The 20656-nt window shown below is 30.3% G+C and overlaps 1 protein-coding gene across 1 annotated transcript; it reads right to left on the bottom strand.

Moving 5' to 3' along the window:
* Positions 1-1280: 1280 nt before the first annotated feature.
* Positions 1281-8429, bottom strand: LOC108347916 (serine/threonine-protein kinase Nek4). The gene is made up of 15 exons (XM_017587378.2): positions 8282-8429; positions 7104-7238; positions 6867-6933; positions 6585-6650; positions 6227-6273; positions 6069-6114; positions 5877-5957; positions 5723-5765; positions 5565-5614; positions 5394-5475; positions 5199-5248; positions 4646-4719; positions 4181-4232; positions 2515-2970; positions 1281-1976 (listed from the first exon to the last, which is right to left on the bottom strand). The coding sequence occupies exons 2-15, from the start codon at positions 7187-7189 to the stop codon at positions 1377-1379; spliced, it is 1800 nt and encodes a 599-aa protein (XP_017442867.1). The 5' UTR covers positions 7190-7238; positions 8282-8429; the 3' UTR covers positions 1281-1376.
* Between the last annotated feature and the right edge of the window lie 12227 nt (positions 8430-20656).

Below are 20656 nucleotides of genomic sequence, written 5' to 3'. Positions count from 1 at the left end.
AGGGGCTTACTTCATTTTTATTCAAGGCCAAGGTTGGGTATGTAAGTGAAAGTTCAAGCACATTTGAATGGTGAGGATTGAAGTTCCTGTATATAAGAGAAAATCGTTTGGATTCACTGGGACATTTTTTGCAAGAATGGAGTAAAGATTGTGAAATCCCCTTTTTGTTCAAAAGTTGAGTGGGAATAGTGATTGAAAGAAACAGAAGTTGTCGTACATTTCTAAAAGATAGCAACTGAGTTGTTCACGATCCAAACAAGTCACAATCACAAGGACAATTTTAGAAAAAGTAACAGTCATATGCTTATTAAGTGATGCATCTCCTTAAATATTTAACAAGAAAAATAATGAAACCAGTAATAATAATGATAATAAAGTTAAACATGTTAAACTATGTCTATTCAATAATGCAGTGTAAAATTACTTTGACTCTAGAAATAATGTTCTTAAAGGAAGGTGAGTGGTAACAGTTATATGAAGGATGAGTAGACTCTGTTGTCTTGGGTTGAGTGAAGGCCTCTTTTGAGATTATGTCAGCAGATTCTCCACAATTTAACTGTGAGGAAATGGGAGGCTTTACAAAAGAACAATTCTCTCCTTGGGATCATACATTTCTACAAACATGTATGCCCAGTTGGAGTTACTGATACTCATCAACTTTCGTTACTCCCAAGTCATAACATTGTGCACTAAATGCATACTTTTCTTTTTTTTCATTGTCACTGAAAAAAATGCCAAAAGAAACACGCCAAATCTATTATTACTTTTACAACAGTCAATTGATATAGCATTTATTTAAATATTTTTGAATCCCATAGAAGCTGCTTTGTTTTTTCAGAAAGTAGTTGCTATAATATTATTTGTACCCTTCCAATTCTGGAGCTTGATGATTTTGGTATTTAGATAAATGAAGCCATTGGAAGGAGAGAACAGTAGGGGGCTTCTCTGGACAAATTGATTTCTCTATCTTCCCAATAGTTGATGCCCATGGGTTTGATTTCTTGGGCCTCCAGTTCACAATAAATGGCCTATCTTCCTCATTATTCTGAGGGCTCGTTCTTCATGCACCTCTTTTTTCTTCCTGCACTTCCATCTTAATATTATGGACAAGGGATGGTTATGTTGGGTTTATGTTTGTCTTTCTAAATGATAGGCCATAGTTCAACGTTTATAATCTTCAGAAAACTTCATAAATGAGAGTTAATATGTGATTATTATTTTATATGATGCATGCCTGTTGTGCACTAGTCCCTGCATCTCAAGGAAAATGCTAATGCCAATAATAAAAGCCACTCTTCATTATTCTACCGTCAACATACACAACATTATGTACACTATCCGTTAGCAATGATCAGAAAGTGCATTAAAAGAAAACCTTAGACCACAGTTTCCTTAAAGCTCTTGGTCAACCAAATAGCTGTTTCCCTAGGAGAAACCTTCTCAGGCCCGAACGGCTTCAGCAACACCCCTAGCTCATCAAACCTTTGTTGTTGAAGGAGTCTGGCACTGAACTCCAGCAAACCCTCCAAAGCCTCTGCACGTTGCTGGTATGATGACGTGTCAAAGCGGCGCTGATCCACCTCAGCAGAGGAGCGAATAGAAACGCAAGCTTTTACATGCTCAGAAGGGCATTGAGTTGCCTTTGGACCAGGGCAAGCATCACTGATAATGTTGGGGACAGTAACTTTGTCTTCCTGAATTGTACACTTGACCATTGTGATGGAGCAATCAGCAGTACTCCGTGTTGAGCTTGAAGAGAAGCGAGCTGAAGTTGATGATGGTCCACGAACAGGGAAAAAAGGATCCTCACTGTAAGCCATTGGGTATTCAGCCATCTTGTCGATTCGTGGTGCATTAACAGAGACATTAGGAGAGTCCACACTTCCAAGGACACAGAAATTGGTGTACAAGTTTGTCGTCGCTCTGGCTCTTGTTGGTGAGGAAAACCTTCCAGATGGTCCCTTAGATGCTGGAAGCTGAAATCAAAAGAAGAAACTTAAGTATATAGACGGGATTCCATGGCAACAAGTGAACTCTCTTCACCAAATCAAACATTGCTAACTACATCACCAGTTAGGCTCTTGTGCACTCTTGGCTCGGCTTATTTTGTGACAATCATTTATGATTATCAGTTCTATAAGAAAACTTTTACAAAATAAGAGAATGTTTAGTTTAATTTCTATACTCTACCACTAGAAAAAAATATATTGTCAACTAATTAAAAGCCATTGGTGATATAACTTTTAAATAATTATTGTAAAACCAGCAGACTTAATACACGTGAGTTTGTGATTTCATAATAGTGCAAAAATGTCATCAAAATTATTATCTTTTGCTACATAGGACGTGGACATGCTCACTTATGCATGTAGAATGAGCATACTGCCTAATTCTCCACTCACACCATTGGCAATAAAAGAGAAATTAATTCAAATAGTTTAGCACGAATTCATTTTTTTCCAAATGGACATCAAGAGAAATGGAAATAATGGGTCATGCCGAGGATGTACTTACTGAATCTCGGTCTGGACCAGGATAGGTTGTCTTTGATGGTGCCATTGTTTGCCTTTTGGCAGTGGCAGAAACTGTAACTGCCCTCAATCTTGGTGTTCTTTCAACTGTTGAGAACTTCGTACCAGGATTGTATTTGTTACCAACACAACCTACAGATAATTCATAGATTTTCTCTTCTGAACAAGTGGATAATCCATGTGCTCTTTGAGTAGAACACTGAGAAACTTGTTCAGTTCCAGAAATGCTAGGATTCAGTGCCCTGTCCTTGCTAAATGACAAGCATTTATCTTGGTCAGAAAGAGTAGAAACAGATTCTGGCTCCACGAACCGAGTTCTCCTTACATAATTTGGCTCCGGCCATTGAAAAGGAAAAGTACTTCTTCTGGGGCTATTTAATTTAAGGTGAATCTTGTGAATGTAAGGCTGAAGATGCGGATGATTTAGTAATTCTGAAGCCTGTCAAAACAATCTGTGGTTAATTTGTTTTGAAGAAGTCCACCAAAATAAAGTTATCCAAGAGCCAATGCCATACAAATTTTTCCTACACTAGTTATATCATGGATGAAAAAAAAATATGAAATCAAAATTTGGAAATTTAGTAATATCTCTCATGAATGTTATTGTGGCCGCCCATTTACTTAAAACTTTTACAACAACTTTCAAGGTTGCTTCATAAGATCGAAGTGAAACTTAAACTAAAGATGATGACTACAAGGGTAATAACAAATTAAAACCATATATTATATATGATCAGAACAACAATAGATGAAGATATCAAAGGAAAAGTGTGATTAATAATTTTACTTCACCCAAAAGTATGGTGAAAATCGAAACGCAATGCCTAGGTTAAAGGTCTAAACAAATAATCCTCTAACTAGTCTTCTGGCTTTTGACGTGCATGTTGATGTACATGCCAAATGCTTTTGCTTAAATACTTATTTGTATAGTATTTTGTATATTATGCATGCTCAGAAGTTTCTTCTGCCTTGCTAACTGCATACATATCTCCTTAAAAAGTGATGAACGTGGAACCCTAACTTTCTATAGTTTTACTCCAATCATGTAAAGGTTTATGTATTATTTTAAAATTTAAATCTCTCAATCTCTACCTTTCTGTATATCTCTACAGATTAATGCTCTAGATCTCTTTTCACATTGCCCACCTTGACCCCAATCTATATATTTTCAATTGTACTTGACTCTGAATTTCTCTTGCATAATCAAACAAGTATGTCAAGTAGAAGTGTAAAACTAGAATTCTGTATATTTATGCTTTTCCCGTTACACATTTTTCGCTACCCAACTCTCAAGTGACCCAAACAACAAGAAATAGCTCATTGCAGCACTTATGAACTTGAATAGAAATGTCTTAAGAATAGGGCCCCAGAAATGAAGGCTTGGGAAATAAAGTCAAATAATCTAGAAGAATTGCTCTGCCTAACTACGCGTAAGGTGGTAATTAAAAATTAAAATTATTTATAAAAAAAGAAAATAAGAGCACAAATACAAATCTGCATTTGTCGGACATATAACATTTGTGTTGTACTTATTTAATGACAATTGACAATGGCATATGCATGTCATTTTTCTTTTAGAGACTACTTTTAATCTATATACCAATAGCACCTTAATAAAGGTAATGAAATTCCCAAAAGATAAAACTTACAGTTGGCCTCAGCTCTGGATTTTTCCGCAGCATACTTTTGACGAGCCCTCGACTGAAAGAAGAAGTATGTATGTCAAACAAGTGACACAAATAAAAGTCGCTGAAGGAGGTTCATCACTTAAAGGGGGAATAATGAAGAGGAGAATCAATGAGATAAAATATATACCGGAAAGGGCATATACACAGAATAGGATTGCTCCCTGTTACGTTACCATTGCAAAATGTAAAATGGTAAACCAATTCTGATGACTGAATTACACGTCATCCTTGTACTTCTACCATAATGTTTTGTCCTTGTGTAAATCAAGTATGTTGAAAAACGGAGTAAAATTTTAAATGATGTGGCACTTAACAATTAACATGGATAACTCAACAACGTTAAGAGTTAAATTTCATATATTTATCAGTTAGATAAAGCGGCTAAAAACAGAAAAGTCAAAGATTCTCACGAAACAGAGGACTCACAAAGCAGCAGTATACATAGTTGGCAGGGGAGCTACTATACACTTGTTTATTTTGTTAATCAATGATTGTATGTCCTGCTCAAATGAAGACAACACACACAAAAAATTAAAAGGGTACAGTCGATGATTTAATGTTGAGATATATGGAAATGTGAAATACTGAGTTAGTATGACATCATAAATGAATGAGAAGCATTCCAAAATGATACAATTTAAGTCTTAAACATGAACACGAAAGCTTAAAATCGAACAACATAGTTTCAAGTGTTTTAAACAAAATTTTGCACCCTTACAAAAATTTCATTAAGACTACAAATTTCCTGGTATTTCATTAAAAAATTGAATACAAAAGATTATTAGACTCAACAAAGATTAGGATAGTCACTTTAGAAATGTGGAATATTGAAAGTCAGATACGCTTATAATCCAACAGCATAATTTTACTTTAACCGAATTATTGTATTCCTAGTACATTCTCCTACACAAGATTAACAAGTTTTGTAAATAACATTTCATGAGAAAAATGAATACAAATGCTTTGGATCGTAACTTACAAGTGCTTTAAATGCTGGCTTGTGAGCAGCCATTTCATAGATACAGCATCCTGTCAAATGTTAACATAATATATACATCTGATTATTTTGTCAATCAAAACAAATGACAAATATGGTTAAAAGATACGGTAAAAGAGGGATCAACAAAGAATAATCAAGATTAGGCAATAGGAGTACAACTTCAATCTATCCTACCCAAAGACCAGATATCTGACTTAGAGCCATAGGGTATATCAGCAAGAAGCTCTGGGCACATATAACTGGGAGTCCCAACGACCTAAGTTTAGAGCAAGAACAGACAGAAATTAATTCAGACAAAAAATGTTGAAACAGTGAACAAAAAAATAGTTTGGCAATATCACTCACTGAGGAAGCAAGATCATCAGATGTCAACATTTTAGCAAGACCAAAGTCCCCTGCATCCACAATTTTTAGCATGCGGATAGTATACAACACACCAAAATCCCAACTTAGAGATCAAATCAAAAGAGCAGTGTGAGGATAAAATGAGTAAGGCTATTTACCTAGACGTATATCTCGATCTTTTGTCAAAAATATATTTGAACACTGAAACAGATGAAAATCACACATCGGCATAAGGCTGTTCCTCAAAGTTCTCTAAGATATTAGATACATAACATCAATTGTTGTTTAGCTTAAACAAGTCCTGTCCGTTACCTTGACGTCACGATGAAGGATATGATTTCCATGCAAGTAATCAAGAGCCATCAGCAATTGAACGAGCCACTTGCAAAGTTTCTGCATGCACAAGGTTGACCTATAACAATTATTTTACATAGTTCAAAAGATCTTGGAGCTGGAAATTGGAAAGGCTCAGTTGCGAATGGAGTTTTTGTGAAAGTGATCAACCTCTTCAGAAAAGTTGACACCCTTAGCCTTTTTGATAGCTTCAGCCCTGTTCAACAGAGCCAAACTATTAAAAAATTACATAATTTGGCTAGTAAAAGACAATGTGTTAACAAATGCTCTAACTCAAATATTTGAATACAGAGTAAATTATAACTTACATATCCCCTCCTTCACAATAGCCAATGATGATACATACAAAACAACCCTGCAAGTAAAGGTACCAACTTGGCTAAATTCAGTATCTGAAATCAATCAAATTTATAAACCAATAAAATGGAGCACAATACAGGTTCTTCTCTCAATATTTCTGTTACTATGATAAAAAATAACACGTCTGTAAACAAATAAGTAAAGACCAAAATACTAAATTTGAAGAACCCAAAATAAGGTTTACTTTTGGCAAAACATTTAAAGGAAAAAGGATTCTTGACAACCTTAGTCGATAACAAATACACAGGCACACACAAACATGAAAATCAACAGAGTTAGAAAACTCTGCTTGAAAATAATGCTAACCTTTTCCACCCAGGAATCTTTATACTCCACAATAAATGGATTTCGAACTTTAGATATAAGCTCCATCTGCATGACAGAACCAATGAAGCATCTCATAATCTAATTAATGAAAAACCTAGGCTTAGAGATCAACTTCAAATTTCAAGGTGCAAAAACTAGCACAACAATAGAAAATATACAAGAATGAATATTTCATTTTCTACACGAAAACGTCTGGCCTTCGCTAATCCCTTCCAGAAAAATGACAATCATTCAATAAATCCAACGCTAAGAGTGGGTTACCTCCTGGTGGGCAGATCTACGGGTTCTGTCAGTTTGACGAGCAAGACGAATCTTTTTAAGAACATACCTAAAATATAAATGTCACAACTCAAAAAAAGTAGACCATATACATGATATAACAGGCTGTCGATATTAGCAACAACGATAAATTCACAAATAAATACTTAACAAATTAACCTGCAAAAGGATATATAATATCTTAAAGCACATTTCAACAAGATATTGGATGATACTCACATTTTCTTTTCGTGCCTATGCCTCACAAGCAGAGCAGAACCAAATGCACCCTTGCCAATTTGTTCTAGAATTTCGTACTGCTCCATTTGAATTGAAATCACTTTACCACCCACTATCAGTGATAGAGTGAAATTCCTGGAAATGATAGCAAATAGCAACACTAAACTTCTCATAAATAAATAATAACAGCCACACCCATAATGTGACATAAATCATTGCCACTACAAATATGCTGAACTATTTCCAATAACGTACGATGAACAGATTGAGAACAAGACATCCACAAGAAATAATTCTGCGGTGATAACTGACAACTCTACCAGATTCTTACAGAACAAGATCTGAAATCTGGACACAGGAATAGAACACGGCTAAAGTCAGGTAAGTATTTACCACTTCTACAGACAAGAGCCTTTCTCGTCAAGGGACTAATCATTTCCAAATTATAGTTGTATAAGAAACATAAAAAGCTGTCATACAATACAAGAGCTGTGTAATAAAGAGCACCATATGTGACCAATCAGTTCTGGTTTGGTTATTTACTTTCTTTAATTGTTCAAGGCCAAGACCAGCAATTATGTGGTTAGGCTTTAACGGCAATCATTCAATACTGCTGAATAGGCTGCCCATAGTATCTTCAGTTCCAAGGATTTATCATTATCGTCTCCATCTACTCATTAATCTCACCCAGGACGAAAAACATGTTTATGTTTATAACTTTGCAAAACCACGCGACCACCCAAAAATTAGATTCTTTTAGAATAAAAAATTCAAACTTGCCAACTAAAAAGTGGAACAAAACACAGAAATTAAGTCCATAAAAACTCAGTTACATTAAACATGGTTTTCATTTCATCACATCGTAATTTCAAATAACAAGTGCATAATTCAGATTATCTAGTCGTCAGCCAATCATAGACTCCCCATATCCTCCATAAGCTGTGAAACTTGACAATTAATAACAAAAAATGAAAAAAAAAATTACAAATAAGTGTTTCACATCTAACAGGTTAGTTTCCCAGTGATGAATGAAACTGAAAACATAGAAGAGGAGGAAATACAGAATTCCCATTAACATACATAAGCACAGCAGCAAGTAATATTAGAAGGCAAAAAGTATATACAGATAACAAACAAGAGCAGAATTTGCAATGAACAGTTATTACAAGGAAAAGAACCTGAATTCGTGAAATTGAAAAGCAATTCGGCCAATGGTACAGAGAAATTTGCAATTGCAGCTTTGTGAAGTTAGCACCGAGCAGCCCCTGCTAATACTTTAAGCCAGCATAAACCATATCATACAAAAATATTACTAAACTATGATTTTATAATGTTGTTGCTTTTATTCTATTTTGAAATCGAGCAATCAATATTAGAAAGAGAGAGAGCGCCAAAACCATAAAGAAGTAAAGTGCACGCAAAAGCGACTTGTGATTCCAAAACGTGAAATCATTATACTATACATATTTTTTTTCATGCAAAGATTTGTACTATGATACAAGAAAAGAAAACAAAAATAATATATATATATATATATATATATATATATATATATACACACACACACATATGATAAAGTGATTAAATGGTGAAACTAATTAAAATATATATGAAAAAAATATTTATAAATAATGTAACTCTTAGAAAAACAGTAAGAGGATGAGAAAGTGTGGAAAGTGTAGAAGCTTTTTGGTGAAAAATGCGAGCACTTGACGACAAAAGAGGTGCACGGGTGGTCTGGCAGTAAGGTACAATTTTTAAATCTTTTCAAGTTAACTTATATTTCTTCTCATATTTATTTTAATTTCCTTTTTATCTTTTTTTTCTCTCATTCAAAAACATGTTCCTTTATTTTTTTTTTATCAAATTATTGATTTTAACTGTTATTACAAATATTACTCTTAATTTTATAATAATAATAAAAAAAAGTAAACATACCATACCCTAGTCTTGTCTTTATTTAAAAAATTAACACCCGTGTTTAACACGTTTAACAGTCCTTCCATCTACTTTTGATGCCATCAAACAAAACATTAATGTTGATAAATGAACCACGCTTAAAATTAGAAGAGATAAAAAGTTTAATTAAGCAAATAAAAACAAAAATGAAACTTTAAATAAGTATGAAAAATATAGTTAAGTGTTTATTTAATAATCTTTTTATCAAAGAAGAGTTTTATTTTATGTAAACTTAATAGTAAATGTAATAAAATCAGTTTATAAAAGCTTATGTTAAACCAAGAGTAATATTTGTAAAGGAATGCTTGAGTGCAAAAGGAATATTTGGAAAAAATATTTTACCAAAAATAAGTCAAAAATATATTTGTATGTGTCCTAAAGACTTTTGTTAATTAAATTAGTAATTATAACATTTTAATTTGATAGTGAAATTATCAGTAGACTATCGTAATCTTGTTATAAATGTATTTATTTTTCTCTTCACGCATCATTACTGTTTTAATGACCTAGTCAAGGAAAAGAAAAGCATACACTTCATTACTAAAAAATGGATCACTGTCATACGTTTTCCATAAATTATTCGAAAAAAATAAAAGACAACTTAACCTTCGTTGCTAGGTTTCACAGATTTTTTTATACATATATAAAAATCCTTAAAATAATACGTTTAACAATATTATAAAATTCTTTGATCAATCTAAATAATTTTTTCTAAATATTTCCTATAAATTGAAAAATCTTCTTCCAAATTATTGACACTTTTATATTTAAAATTATCTTATAAATCTAAAATATAAACATTAAACAAGTTTGTCCTTCTGTCTACCTGAAAATGATAAAACTACCATAAACAGAAGTTAGGACTTGAAAAAACCAAAACAAAAGAAATACCGTATCATTCCAAAATAATATTTATTTTCTATCCGTTTTTATTTATTTTCTATCCGTTTTTATTTATTTTCTATCCGTTTTTATTTTTAATCATTATGCAAATGCATTAAAAAAATTTAGTTAAATAACAATTACCAAATAAAGTAATATCTTATATTTATATCCATATTATATAAATGAGATTCTACTTTTTTTTATATCTACATTTTCTGTCTCAAAACTTACTCTTTAAATGATTTTTTAAAATTAAAATAATCATTTCACCTTTCCTATGTTTTACTTTTAATTATACTTTCAAATTAAAAAAACTATAATAATATATAAAGGAATACATGTTGAAGATATTTATTTTAGTTTTAATTATGTTTTAAAATTAAAAAATAAAATAATATTCAAACACTAAAAATGACTGTAATTAATTATGTATTATTTGTTTATACAAGCATCCTTATAAATATTAGGGTTAACTTGAAATTAAAATTTATCATTGTCCAAAACTTTAACATATTTTAATTCTCAAATTTTAAAAAATAATGTGGATATAACTTTTTTAATTTAATTATTTAAATTTTTTAAACTTATTAAATGATGTAGATAACATTTGAGCAGTTATTTACACTTATCTAATATGGTTTAACAAGTTTAAAAAATTTTAATATATACATTAAAATGATTACATTTTTTTATTTTTAAAATTCGACAATTAAAATATATTAAGGTTTGTAATTTCGAAATCTTTGCGTGTAAATTTATAGATTAAAAATATATTTAATCTTTAATATTATATAGAGACATATGTTTATATATTATATTTGAATATACTTTTTTAAAACTAAATGTAATAAAAGAAAAAATATGTAGACATTTTTAATTTTTTTATACGAACTCTGGTTAATACCAACATACTCACCTAGGCTATTATTAATTTAAAATGTATTCGTATACATATACTTTCTCTTCAACTTTATATGAGAACGTTTTCCCTTGTAGTTAGGTTTTTAGTTGATTCAGTGTCAATTCTAAGTTAAATATTTAAGTTGGGTAGTCCATGTCTTCTTTTAAGGAAATTAATGACTGTCTTTATTATTTTTAATTTTTATATCAATTACTCATATTTCCACTTTTTTTATTAGAGCATGTTTCATTAGAGCATGTTTTCTATTTGTATTAGGTTTAATATTCTATTTTGTCTCCAGTTTTGTTGAATAATGTCAATTCAATCCCTTATTTTAAAAATGTGTAAAATTGGTCCTCACTTAGTAAATTTTTGCCAACATCATCCCTTCTGTTAAATACGCATAAACGACGTTAGTTTTTTCTTTCTCTCTCTTCTGTTCCTCTGAATTCTTCTGAACACAACAACTTTTTATATTTATTAAACACATTTTAAATTTAAAAATCAAATTGTATTGTTTCAAAAAATTTCATTTCTTTCTTAAAATTTAAGAATTAAAAATATATTTAACTTTAAAAATATAAAAATAAAATAAACAAATGACGGTAAAATAATTAAAAATAAAAATAGGAAAAAAATTCTTCACTTTCATTTGTCCAGCCAGTGAATTGTTTCTACAATCACATTTTTCATTTTCCCACTTAATTATCCATTTCATTCTTTACAATCACATTTTTCATTTTCCCACTTAATTATCCATTTCATTCTTAGCATCTCCACGGCACCAACACAATCCAAACCCTTAATTCTAAATTTTCCACCGTTAGCCGCACAAACACAATCATCCCAACGATGAATAGAAGCTTCTCCCACCGGTAAGGTAACACCTTTTGAATTTTATCCTTTTGTAATCACTGTTTTTCATTCACTCCTTTTTCTTTACCAATTATTCCTACTCAAATTGTAGTATCATTGCTAGTTCAAAATGTGGAATACATTCATTGAAATTGTATCAAATTTCCCATGGGCTGTGTAAAAGTTTTGAACTCTTTACCAGCTTAGTTATTCACTTTTGCAACTAAATAGAACTTATCATTGTTTATAATAAATGGAATTTGGAGAATAACTATACCTCATTACTTGACATAATCTATAACTACACTTTTGGGTATTCTATTTTGTTTTTCCAATTCTTTCTTTTTAATTATTATTTTGTTAATTTAAATAATTATTCATAATAAAACATTATTTTTCAGTCTTATCATTTTAGTAACTTTTTTTTAATTAAAATAATGATTCATTATGAAAAAATTATTTATTTTTTTATCATTTTAGTAACTATCTCTTAAAATTTAAATAATTACTCTTAATATTACTTATAATATTTTTATCATTTTAATTACTATTTTAAAATATATATAATTTATAGATATTTAAAAAATACATACACATATGTTATCGTATCTTGTATTTATTCAATGACGATTATAAATTATTTTAAAAAAATAATTATGTTCAGCGTAACTCAAGAAAATATAGGCAAAAGCATTCATAAAAATCATATATATAGTTTACCTTCAAATTTTAGCTTCTAATTAATTTATGCTAAGGGTAAGCAAAATTTAAGGCTGGCTGTAAAATATCTTCTGTTAAGAATATATTTACTTTAAAATTGTAGAAAAATTAAAGTAGAAAGAATCCAAATAAAAACGTCATTTCACTCTAAGTTTTATTTTTAATTATTTTACCGTCATTTGTTTCTTTTATTTTGTTATTTTTAAAGTTAAATGTATTTTTAATTCTTAAATTTTAAGAAAGAAATGAATTATTTTCAAATAATTCAATTTGATTTTTAAATTTAAAATGTGTTTAAAAAATTTAAAAAGTTGTTGTGTCCAGAGGAATTCAGAGGAGTAGAAGAGAGAGAAAGAAAAAGCTAACGTCATTTGTGCGTATTTAACAGAAGCGACGAGATTGGCGCAAAATTTATTAAGTGAAGACCAGATCAATTTCACACACTTTTAAAACGAGGGATTAAATTGATATTTTTCAAAAAAATTGAGGACAAAATAGGATATTAAATCTTTGTCTTACATGAGTATTATAATATATATTAGTTAAATAAAGAAATATATGACTCAACAAAAATCTTACGGTTCAAGGTAACCGAGGTAAAATCTACCCTTTTATATATCGGTTGTAAATCGAAGTAAAAATGTGTAGATTTTTTGTTTCACCGACCTATATCTCGGTTCAAAAACTGCTGTTTATAAATGAAAATAATGGTTATCATTTTTCCTAACTGCACGTAAATGTCTTTAACCTAAAAGGAATACCTATTTATGTTTTTTATTTTTTTCATCACCGCTAACACAAAAATAATTATTTACGTAGTTTAATTTGCAACATAGAAAAAAATGAAGTAACATTTTTGAAACAAGTGTACATCGGACGTTTTATTGTTCGATGTAATTTGTTTTGTGTATTAGAAGTAGGTTTTCTCTTCATTCTTCATTGTAAAAAATAGTGAAAACCCTTTTCTGAATTAGCATTTATATTCGACAATGGTGTTCGAAGATTCATTTCTACATTTTTCTTGCTTTGTCATTAAAGTTTGTTTGTTAATTTTTATATTTTTATTTGTGATCATAATTATTTATTGGAAACTTAGTTATGGATTTGTGTCAATATTCATTTTGTTTTGTTTGCTGCATTTGTTTGTAAAAATATGTTATATTGGTAATATCCTTAATCATCTACAGGTTCAATCTTCTTTTTGTGTTTCCGAAACTCTTTAAGTTTGGTTTCAATGTATAATTATTTTTTAACTTTATCAAAATTCTTCGTTTAATATGTAAAATAAACTAAAAAATATTTATTTTACAATAACACTTTTTAGTGAAAACAAACTATTTTACATCACATTTGATAGTATCTAACCTAAATTGACGAATTTATGTTGATTTATAGTAGTGTCGAATATAAATTTATATTGTGTGTTTTTCATGAAACATAAATTTACGAGTCTGTAAAATTACGTCAAACATATCTCTAACATAAAAAGTCTAAAATAATTAACGTGAAAAAAAGCCTTCGTTGTGTTTATACGGTTATATATTATTGTATTAACATGTGATTTTGTTTTAATTTTTTTAAATATTTATTAATGAAAAACTTAAGAGAAAATGAACTTTTTTTTATATATATTTGATATTTTTAAAAAAATATGCAATTCAAAAGTCACTTTTCAAAAAGATAAAATGGTCATTTTTGGAAATTTTAGGATGTGCACGAAGAAATTGGGAGATGCAAGAAGTAAAAGCCTAACCTTAATTTCTTATCCTCGTCTAAGAGACCCAATAAAATCATAAAAATATTAAACTGGTGGTTATCTCAATAAAGAAAATATTGAGATATTGGGCTTGATTCATTTAACTTGTATTAATGAATAGACAAAAAGTAGGGGGTTGCTCCCTCCACCACCACAGCCTTCTCCCTCCACCTCCCCTTTACTATTTTGCCCCTCAGTAAAATTTTATTTTTAAAATTATTGTTTTTTAATTTTACTCATTTATAACATATTTCACTGATAACCTACGTAGTTCCTTGTATGAATAAAATATTTTTCTGCAAAACTCAATGATCGTGAAAAGAATTATCAAGCAATCTTCCTCTTGCTTTCGGTGCAGTACGTGGTGCAGTGCGTTTGTGGTATAGCGTGCTTGTCGTGGTTCCTCTCCAATAATCATAAACCCTAAATCCTTCCAATAATTCTTCCAACAATCTTTCCAATAATCCTTTAACCCAAAAAGGTAAAATGAAAACGAAACCTAAACGGATGACATCCTTCAACGGATGTCAACATCCGTTTAAGGCAAAACGGATGTCGACATCCGTTTGGCCTTAAACGGATGTTGACATCCGTTTCGCCTTAAACGGATGTCTTAAACGGATGTTGACATCCGTTGAAAGATGTCATCCAGCTTTTCCAAATAGAGTGCGTCGCAGTCGCTTTTCCAAATACTAATATATTTATCTATCATAATTTCGTTTCATTTTTCTTGCCTTTGTTTATTTGATTGTGCCACCCAAGATTTCAATACTAATTATTTGTTTTTCAGAATTCCATCGGAACCGAGTTTAAAGCAGACATTCTGAAGGTTCGGCATGAGTCTGTAATTAATGGCTTGTATGGTGATCTCCCTAGACAATGCAGAAGTTGTGGGCTGAGATTCAGAAGCCAAGAGGAACACAGAAGTCACATGGATTGGCATGTGACCAAGAATCGGAAGCAGAGAATCTGTCGTGAATGGTTTGTGAGGGAGAGGATGTGGCTTAGTGGTGCAGAGGCAGTGGGAACGAAGTCAGTAGCAGCTTTTTTTCCGACAGAAAGAAAAGAAGAAACGAAAGATGAACAAGAGTTGGCGGTGGTAGCAGAAGAGGAGCAGAAAAGATGTGCATTGTGTGAAGAGGCTTTTGAGGAGTTTTACAGTGATGAAATGGAGGAGTGGATGTATAGAGGAGCTGCGTACCTGTATCAACCCACAGAAAAATTAGCAACAAGCATGGAGAGGTCACAGTTAGGTCCCATAATTCATGCTAAATGCAGATCAGATCCTAAAATGCCTCTCTCCCGACATCTTCCAGAGGTATATTTTAGAATGCTACTAGTAACATATTCTCTTTCAGTATATTAGTTTATATTTAAATATTAAAATAATAAAATAATAAAAATAAAAAATTTTAACTTTAAGGATATAATTGGAATTAAAAATAATTGGGGAGGTGGAGGGAGAAGGCTGTGGAGGTGGAGGGAGCAACACCCCAAAAAGTATGTCTTTTTTTCCATAAAACAAAATAGTTTAAGTGTGGCCTCTCATTATCTTCTCTTACGTATCTCTATTGGTTTTCTGGAAATATTCATTTTGTCCTTTTGTGATTTACATGTCCTTGAAGCTCCCCAACCTTCATTTATTGTTTGCAAAATCTAAAACCTACCAAAAACTAAAAAAATGTTGATTGAAGGATTTGTAATATTTTAAATTATACCATCAAAAAGTCATTTATTAATAAATCACCCTAATTAGATAGGAAATCAATATAAAAATAAGAGGAACCTTGAACAACAATGAAAGAAAACTTCTATACTGTAAGGTTAATGAATGTTTTAATAAAGAGATGACATAATGATTTTCTTGTGTAAGGTTAAGGATACATAAATATTATTGTCTCCGTTCAATCGATTGCATCTTTTTTATGTGTAAGTATTTTAATCTTCTTTAGTTTGGTTCCAGCTGCCTTATTCGATCGATTATCTCTTAAAGATATTTTTACACTCAAGTTAGTATTTTATTAATTCAAAATTCAATAAATATGATAAATATCAAAATATTAAATATCTTACTTACACTTCATATTTATAAGTATCTTGGTAGGTCTTTTACCTAACTGACGACTTAATACCGACCAAATTACCTTTTTAATCTTATTTACTATTACAATTCCATAGTTAATTATCAAATTTATACTTTTACGAAATCGGTTGACCTCATGACATAATATTGGACAACATGTCAACTAATAGAGTTGATTAATATAATATTTACATATGAAAAATAAAATAATATCTAGTTAAGTTTATATTTTATTTAAAATAATTTTAGCTTTTACCGCATCATATAATTAAGATGTAGAAAATAGTTATATAAACTTATAAATAGAGGCACCTCACCTAATTATATAAGTATCTCGTAATCAATAAAATATATAATTCATCATACTAACTAAATCTACAATTATTTTACAACAATTTAAGGACTTTATCAATTGACTTATCACTAGTGTAAAAAGAGCTTTAGATGTATGTTATTTTGGACTTTTAATGTCTGATCTTTGTCCGACATCTATATGGGTGAAGTTAATGAGACATCAGACCCAATAGGTCAGACTATAGACATCCGATCCATACAGGTCAGACGTCTATATAGACGTCTGACACTATAGATCAGACATCTAAAACGTAGCCGTATTTGATTGGATCTTTTTCCTCTTGATGCCTCTCGGGTTGCTCCTGACTCATGGTGATTCAAGTTTACAACTTTATGTTTTAGTTGAAGAGAATGTATTGTACGTTTTTTTTTTGTATTTGATGATTTTAAAAATGTAGTGGAGAGAATTGAAGGAGTGCAAAATGCAAGAAATCGCCGCCCAAGAACGCCTCCTAAGGACACGAGCAAAACTGCACCAAAACCCAACGAAAACGCATTTTAATTGGTTCAAATGAAAGGTAATGCATCAAAGAGTGATGTAATCAGAGTAAAATTAATTTAAAATGGTGCAAAAGTGAGAAAACGAACCTGAAAAGTGTAACCCGTAGAGAGAAAACGCGAGGAAGATGATGAACATTAAGTGCGTGTAACTGCTACTTCGCGTTCGCGGTGTTTTAATGCAGCCATATAGAAGTCGGTTCCCCCCACATCAGATGTCTATATGGCTGTAGAAGTCGGATTGACAGGATCATACGTCTAAATGGAGTTAAAAAGTGACTTTTAGATTTAAAAAATGAGTATATAGAAGTCGGTTCCCCCCACATTGGACGTCTATATGGCTGTAGAAGTCGGATTGGCGGGATCAGACGTCTAAATGGAGGTAAAAAGTAACTTTTTAGATTTAAAAAATGAGTATATATAAGTCGGTTCCCCCCACATCGGACGTCTATATGGCTGTAGAAGTCGGATTGGCGGGATCAGACGTCTAAATGAAATTAAAAAGTGACTTTTTAGATTTCAATAATGAGTATATAGAAGTCGGTTCCCCCCACATCGAACGTCTATATAGCTGTAGAAGTCGGATTGGCGGGATCTGACGTCTAAATGAAGTCAAAAAACGACTTTTTAGATTTTAAAAATGAGTATATAGAAGTTTGTTCCCCCACATCAGACGTCTATATGGCTTTAGACGTTTGTTCCCTCCAGAACAGACATCTATATGGTTGTTTTATTTACAGAAAATGCCGCTGGTCATTTTTTACGTTGGATATTTAAGGATCGAATGTTTAAAGGGTGACGTTAAAAGTTTTTTCTGTATAATATGGATAGCGGCGGAGGAGCTTAATTTTTACATAAACAAAAATTAATATACAAATAAAAGTATCTTTTTCCTAATTTTATTAAATTCCATATTTTTAACCCCTTCAAATTTATATACATTTATAAAAAAAAAAGATCTCCGATATATTTTCTCGTGATCCGCCATTGAATATAGATGTTCACTCGTTGAAGTGTGTATGGTTTGAATATACTAATTACTCTATTCACCAAAAGAAAATAACGAGTTGGGTATAACTTATACATATATATATATATATATATATATATATATATATATATATATATATATATATATATATATATATATATATATATATATATATATATATAACTAAATTCAATGTAACCCACTCTTTAGCATATTGAATTGAGTTGGATTATTTTTATCAATATTTTAAAAGACTTTCTTTTATAAAAAAATTGTAATTTGGAAGATTCAACCTAATTAAAAAAACACAAATTTTACATTAATTAATTCAAAGCTTGAATTAAGTCAATAAGTTAAATCATAATAAGTTTGTCCAAATTGAAAACATAAAAATAAAATATAACACAATTTGTGTATGATATAACTATTAGAGTAAGTCTTAGATTGTGTTTCAAATTACTCATGCTAAACTTATCACAAAAATCGTTTAAAATTGAATTAGTTTGAGTTTTCTCGATTTTGTTTCTATCATAAATTAAATTTAATTCAATTTAATTAGGTTGAATTGGATTATCGACTAATTCAATTTAATTAGGTTGAATTGGATTATCGACTAATTCAATCTAATAAACACCCTTAACTTCTTAACTTATAGTTCAATTGTTATTTGAATGCCATACAATATCATTTAAGTGTTATATATATATATATATATATATATATATAAAGTAAAACTATATATTACCACAAACTGATCACAATAGCTTGATCAAATTAAAACCAATTCGAAGTATATAGTTTATAAATATCACAAGTATTTTTGTGAAAATAATAAAGTTAAGAACTTATACTTATAGTGTAATTAGTGGCCAAATTGATTTAAATACTTGGTGTTTTCTTTCTATTAAATTGCAATACTAAGAAATCGAAAAAAAAACAAAATTAATGTTTTATTCATAATAATATAAAAGATAATGCACGTTTTATCTGATAATTTCAAAATAAAACGAACATGTTATCATTGATATTCATATCTCACACTCATAAAGTTGACAACGAAACACACAAGTTTAAGGGGAAAAAAACATTTAAAAGAAAAAAAAAACTACATTGAGAAACATAATGTCGACCACCATTGACTAGCCGTAGCCATCACCCAACAAATGTTATTGATTTAGTGTAAACAGTGACCATTAAGGAAGCACTATGAGTGGTTGTGCCTTTAGGTTTAACATATTTTCATTCGTACATAAAATCTACAGACACTTTATACTACCACCTTTCTACTTACGGAAACCCTTTTTCTAAAAACTGGAAAACACAATAGTAATTTGTAAGAAAATATATTTCAAGTGGAAAATAATTTTTTTATGAACTATAATTGATTTAAATATTTATTTATTGAAGACATGATAGAATATATAGACAATTGTTCCCACATGATGCTGATATTTGAAAATCGGAAGTCAAATCTTCTTTCATCTTTTTAACTAGAATGAAATGCTTAAAACATTGTGATATGGTTTATCGTCATAATTATGTGTGTATTTATAGAAAATATAAAATTAACTATAATATTAAATTAATCACCTGTTTCCAAAAACTAGTAAATCAGATTTAATATAATAAAAATCGTATTATATAGTAGGTGTTTAAAGTAGTGCATAATATTTTTTAAGGACATAAGTACTCACATTACAAACTATATATTGAAATTTAGGAACCACACATCTTTAAGTCATTGTTAAATTTCAACTTCATTCAACAGTGAACAATTTTGCAATTGCAAATTTATGGTGAATATCAAGTGTGCATATGAGTTGATATATCCCATTGGACAAGAAATTAGTGATATAAGTGGTCCGAACCAGTTACTGGATTAGAGATGTGATCGAATCAGAATAATGAACTTGGTATGAATAGACCAATTTTCTCATAAAATTTATAATAAATTGGTGTGGTTGAAACTGAACCTTGATCATATACTATTTAAAATAATAAAAAAGCAACAGGAATTAAAAAGAATCTATACATAATGTAGGTTTTCATTTTTTTTAAGCTAGTTTTTCAACTGTGAGACATTTTAAATTTTTTAAAGCTTTTTGTAGATTGATTGATAGTAACCTCTTTGTGCTAGGTTGAATTAAAGTTAAGAGATATGCATGGAGAAGTGTTTCCTTGGATGGATGATACAGAAAAGTGATAATAAATTGTCTAAGAATGATGAGTTAAGGTATGAATGGTGTAAAAGTTCACGGCCTCTAAGAGAAATTGTGGTGGTGGAGTAGTGTTTGGTGGTTCCAAGAGAGGTGGGGACAACCCAAAGAGGAAGGTGACTAGAGGAACCTCTAAGATTGCCCTAGTCTTGATCCAGAAAATGTATGATTAAATTTTGGCAACATAACATTAATAAATTTCTAAGATAATTAGGCAGAGACACCTCTTTATATAGGGAATGATGTCTCATAAAATCCTAAAAGCACACACCTTAGCCAAAATACTACTCCTCTAGGATAAGTGTCACAAATCATCTCTAGTGGTAGAGGGACAT

The sequence above is a fragment of the Vigna angularis genome, chromosome 2 (assembly GCF_016808095.1).
Source record: "Vigna angularis cultivar LongXiaoDou No.4 chromosome 2, ASM1680809v1, whole genome shotgun sequence".
Lineage (NCBI taxonomy): Eukaryota > Viridiplantae > Streptophyta > Magnoliopsida > Fabales > Fabaceae > Vigna > Vigna angularis.
Note: the sequence above shows the minus strand (reverse complement) of the source record. Positions and strands in the feature narration are given on the sequence as shown.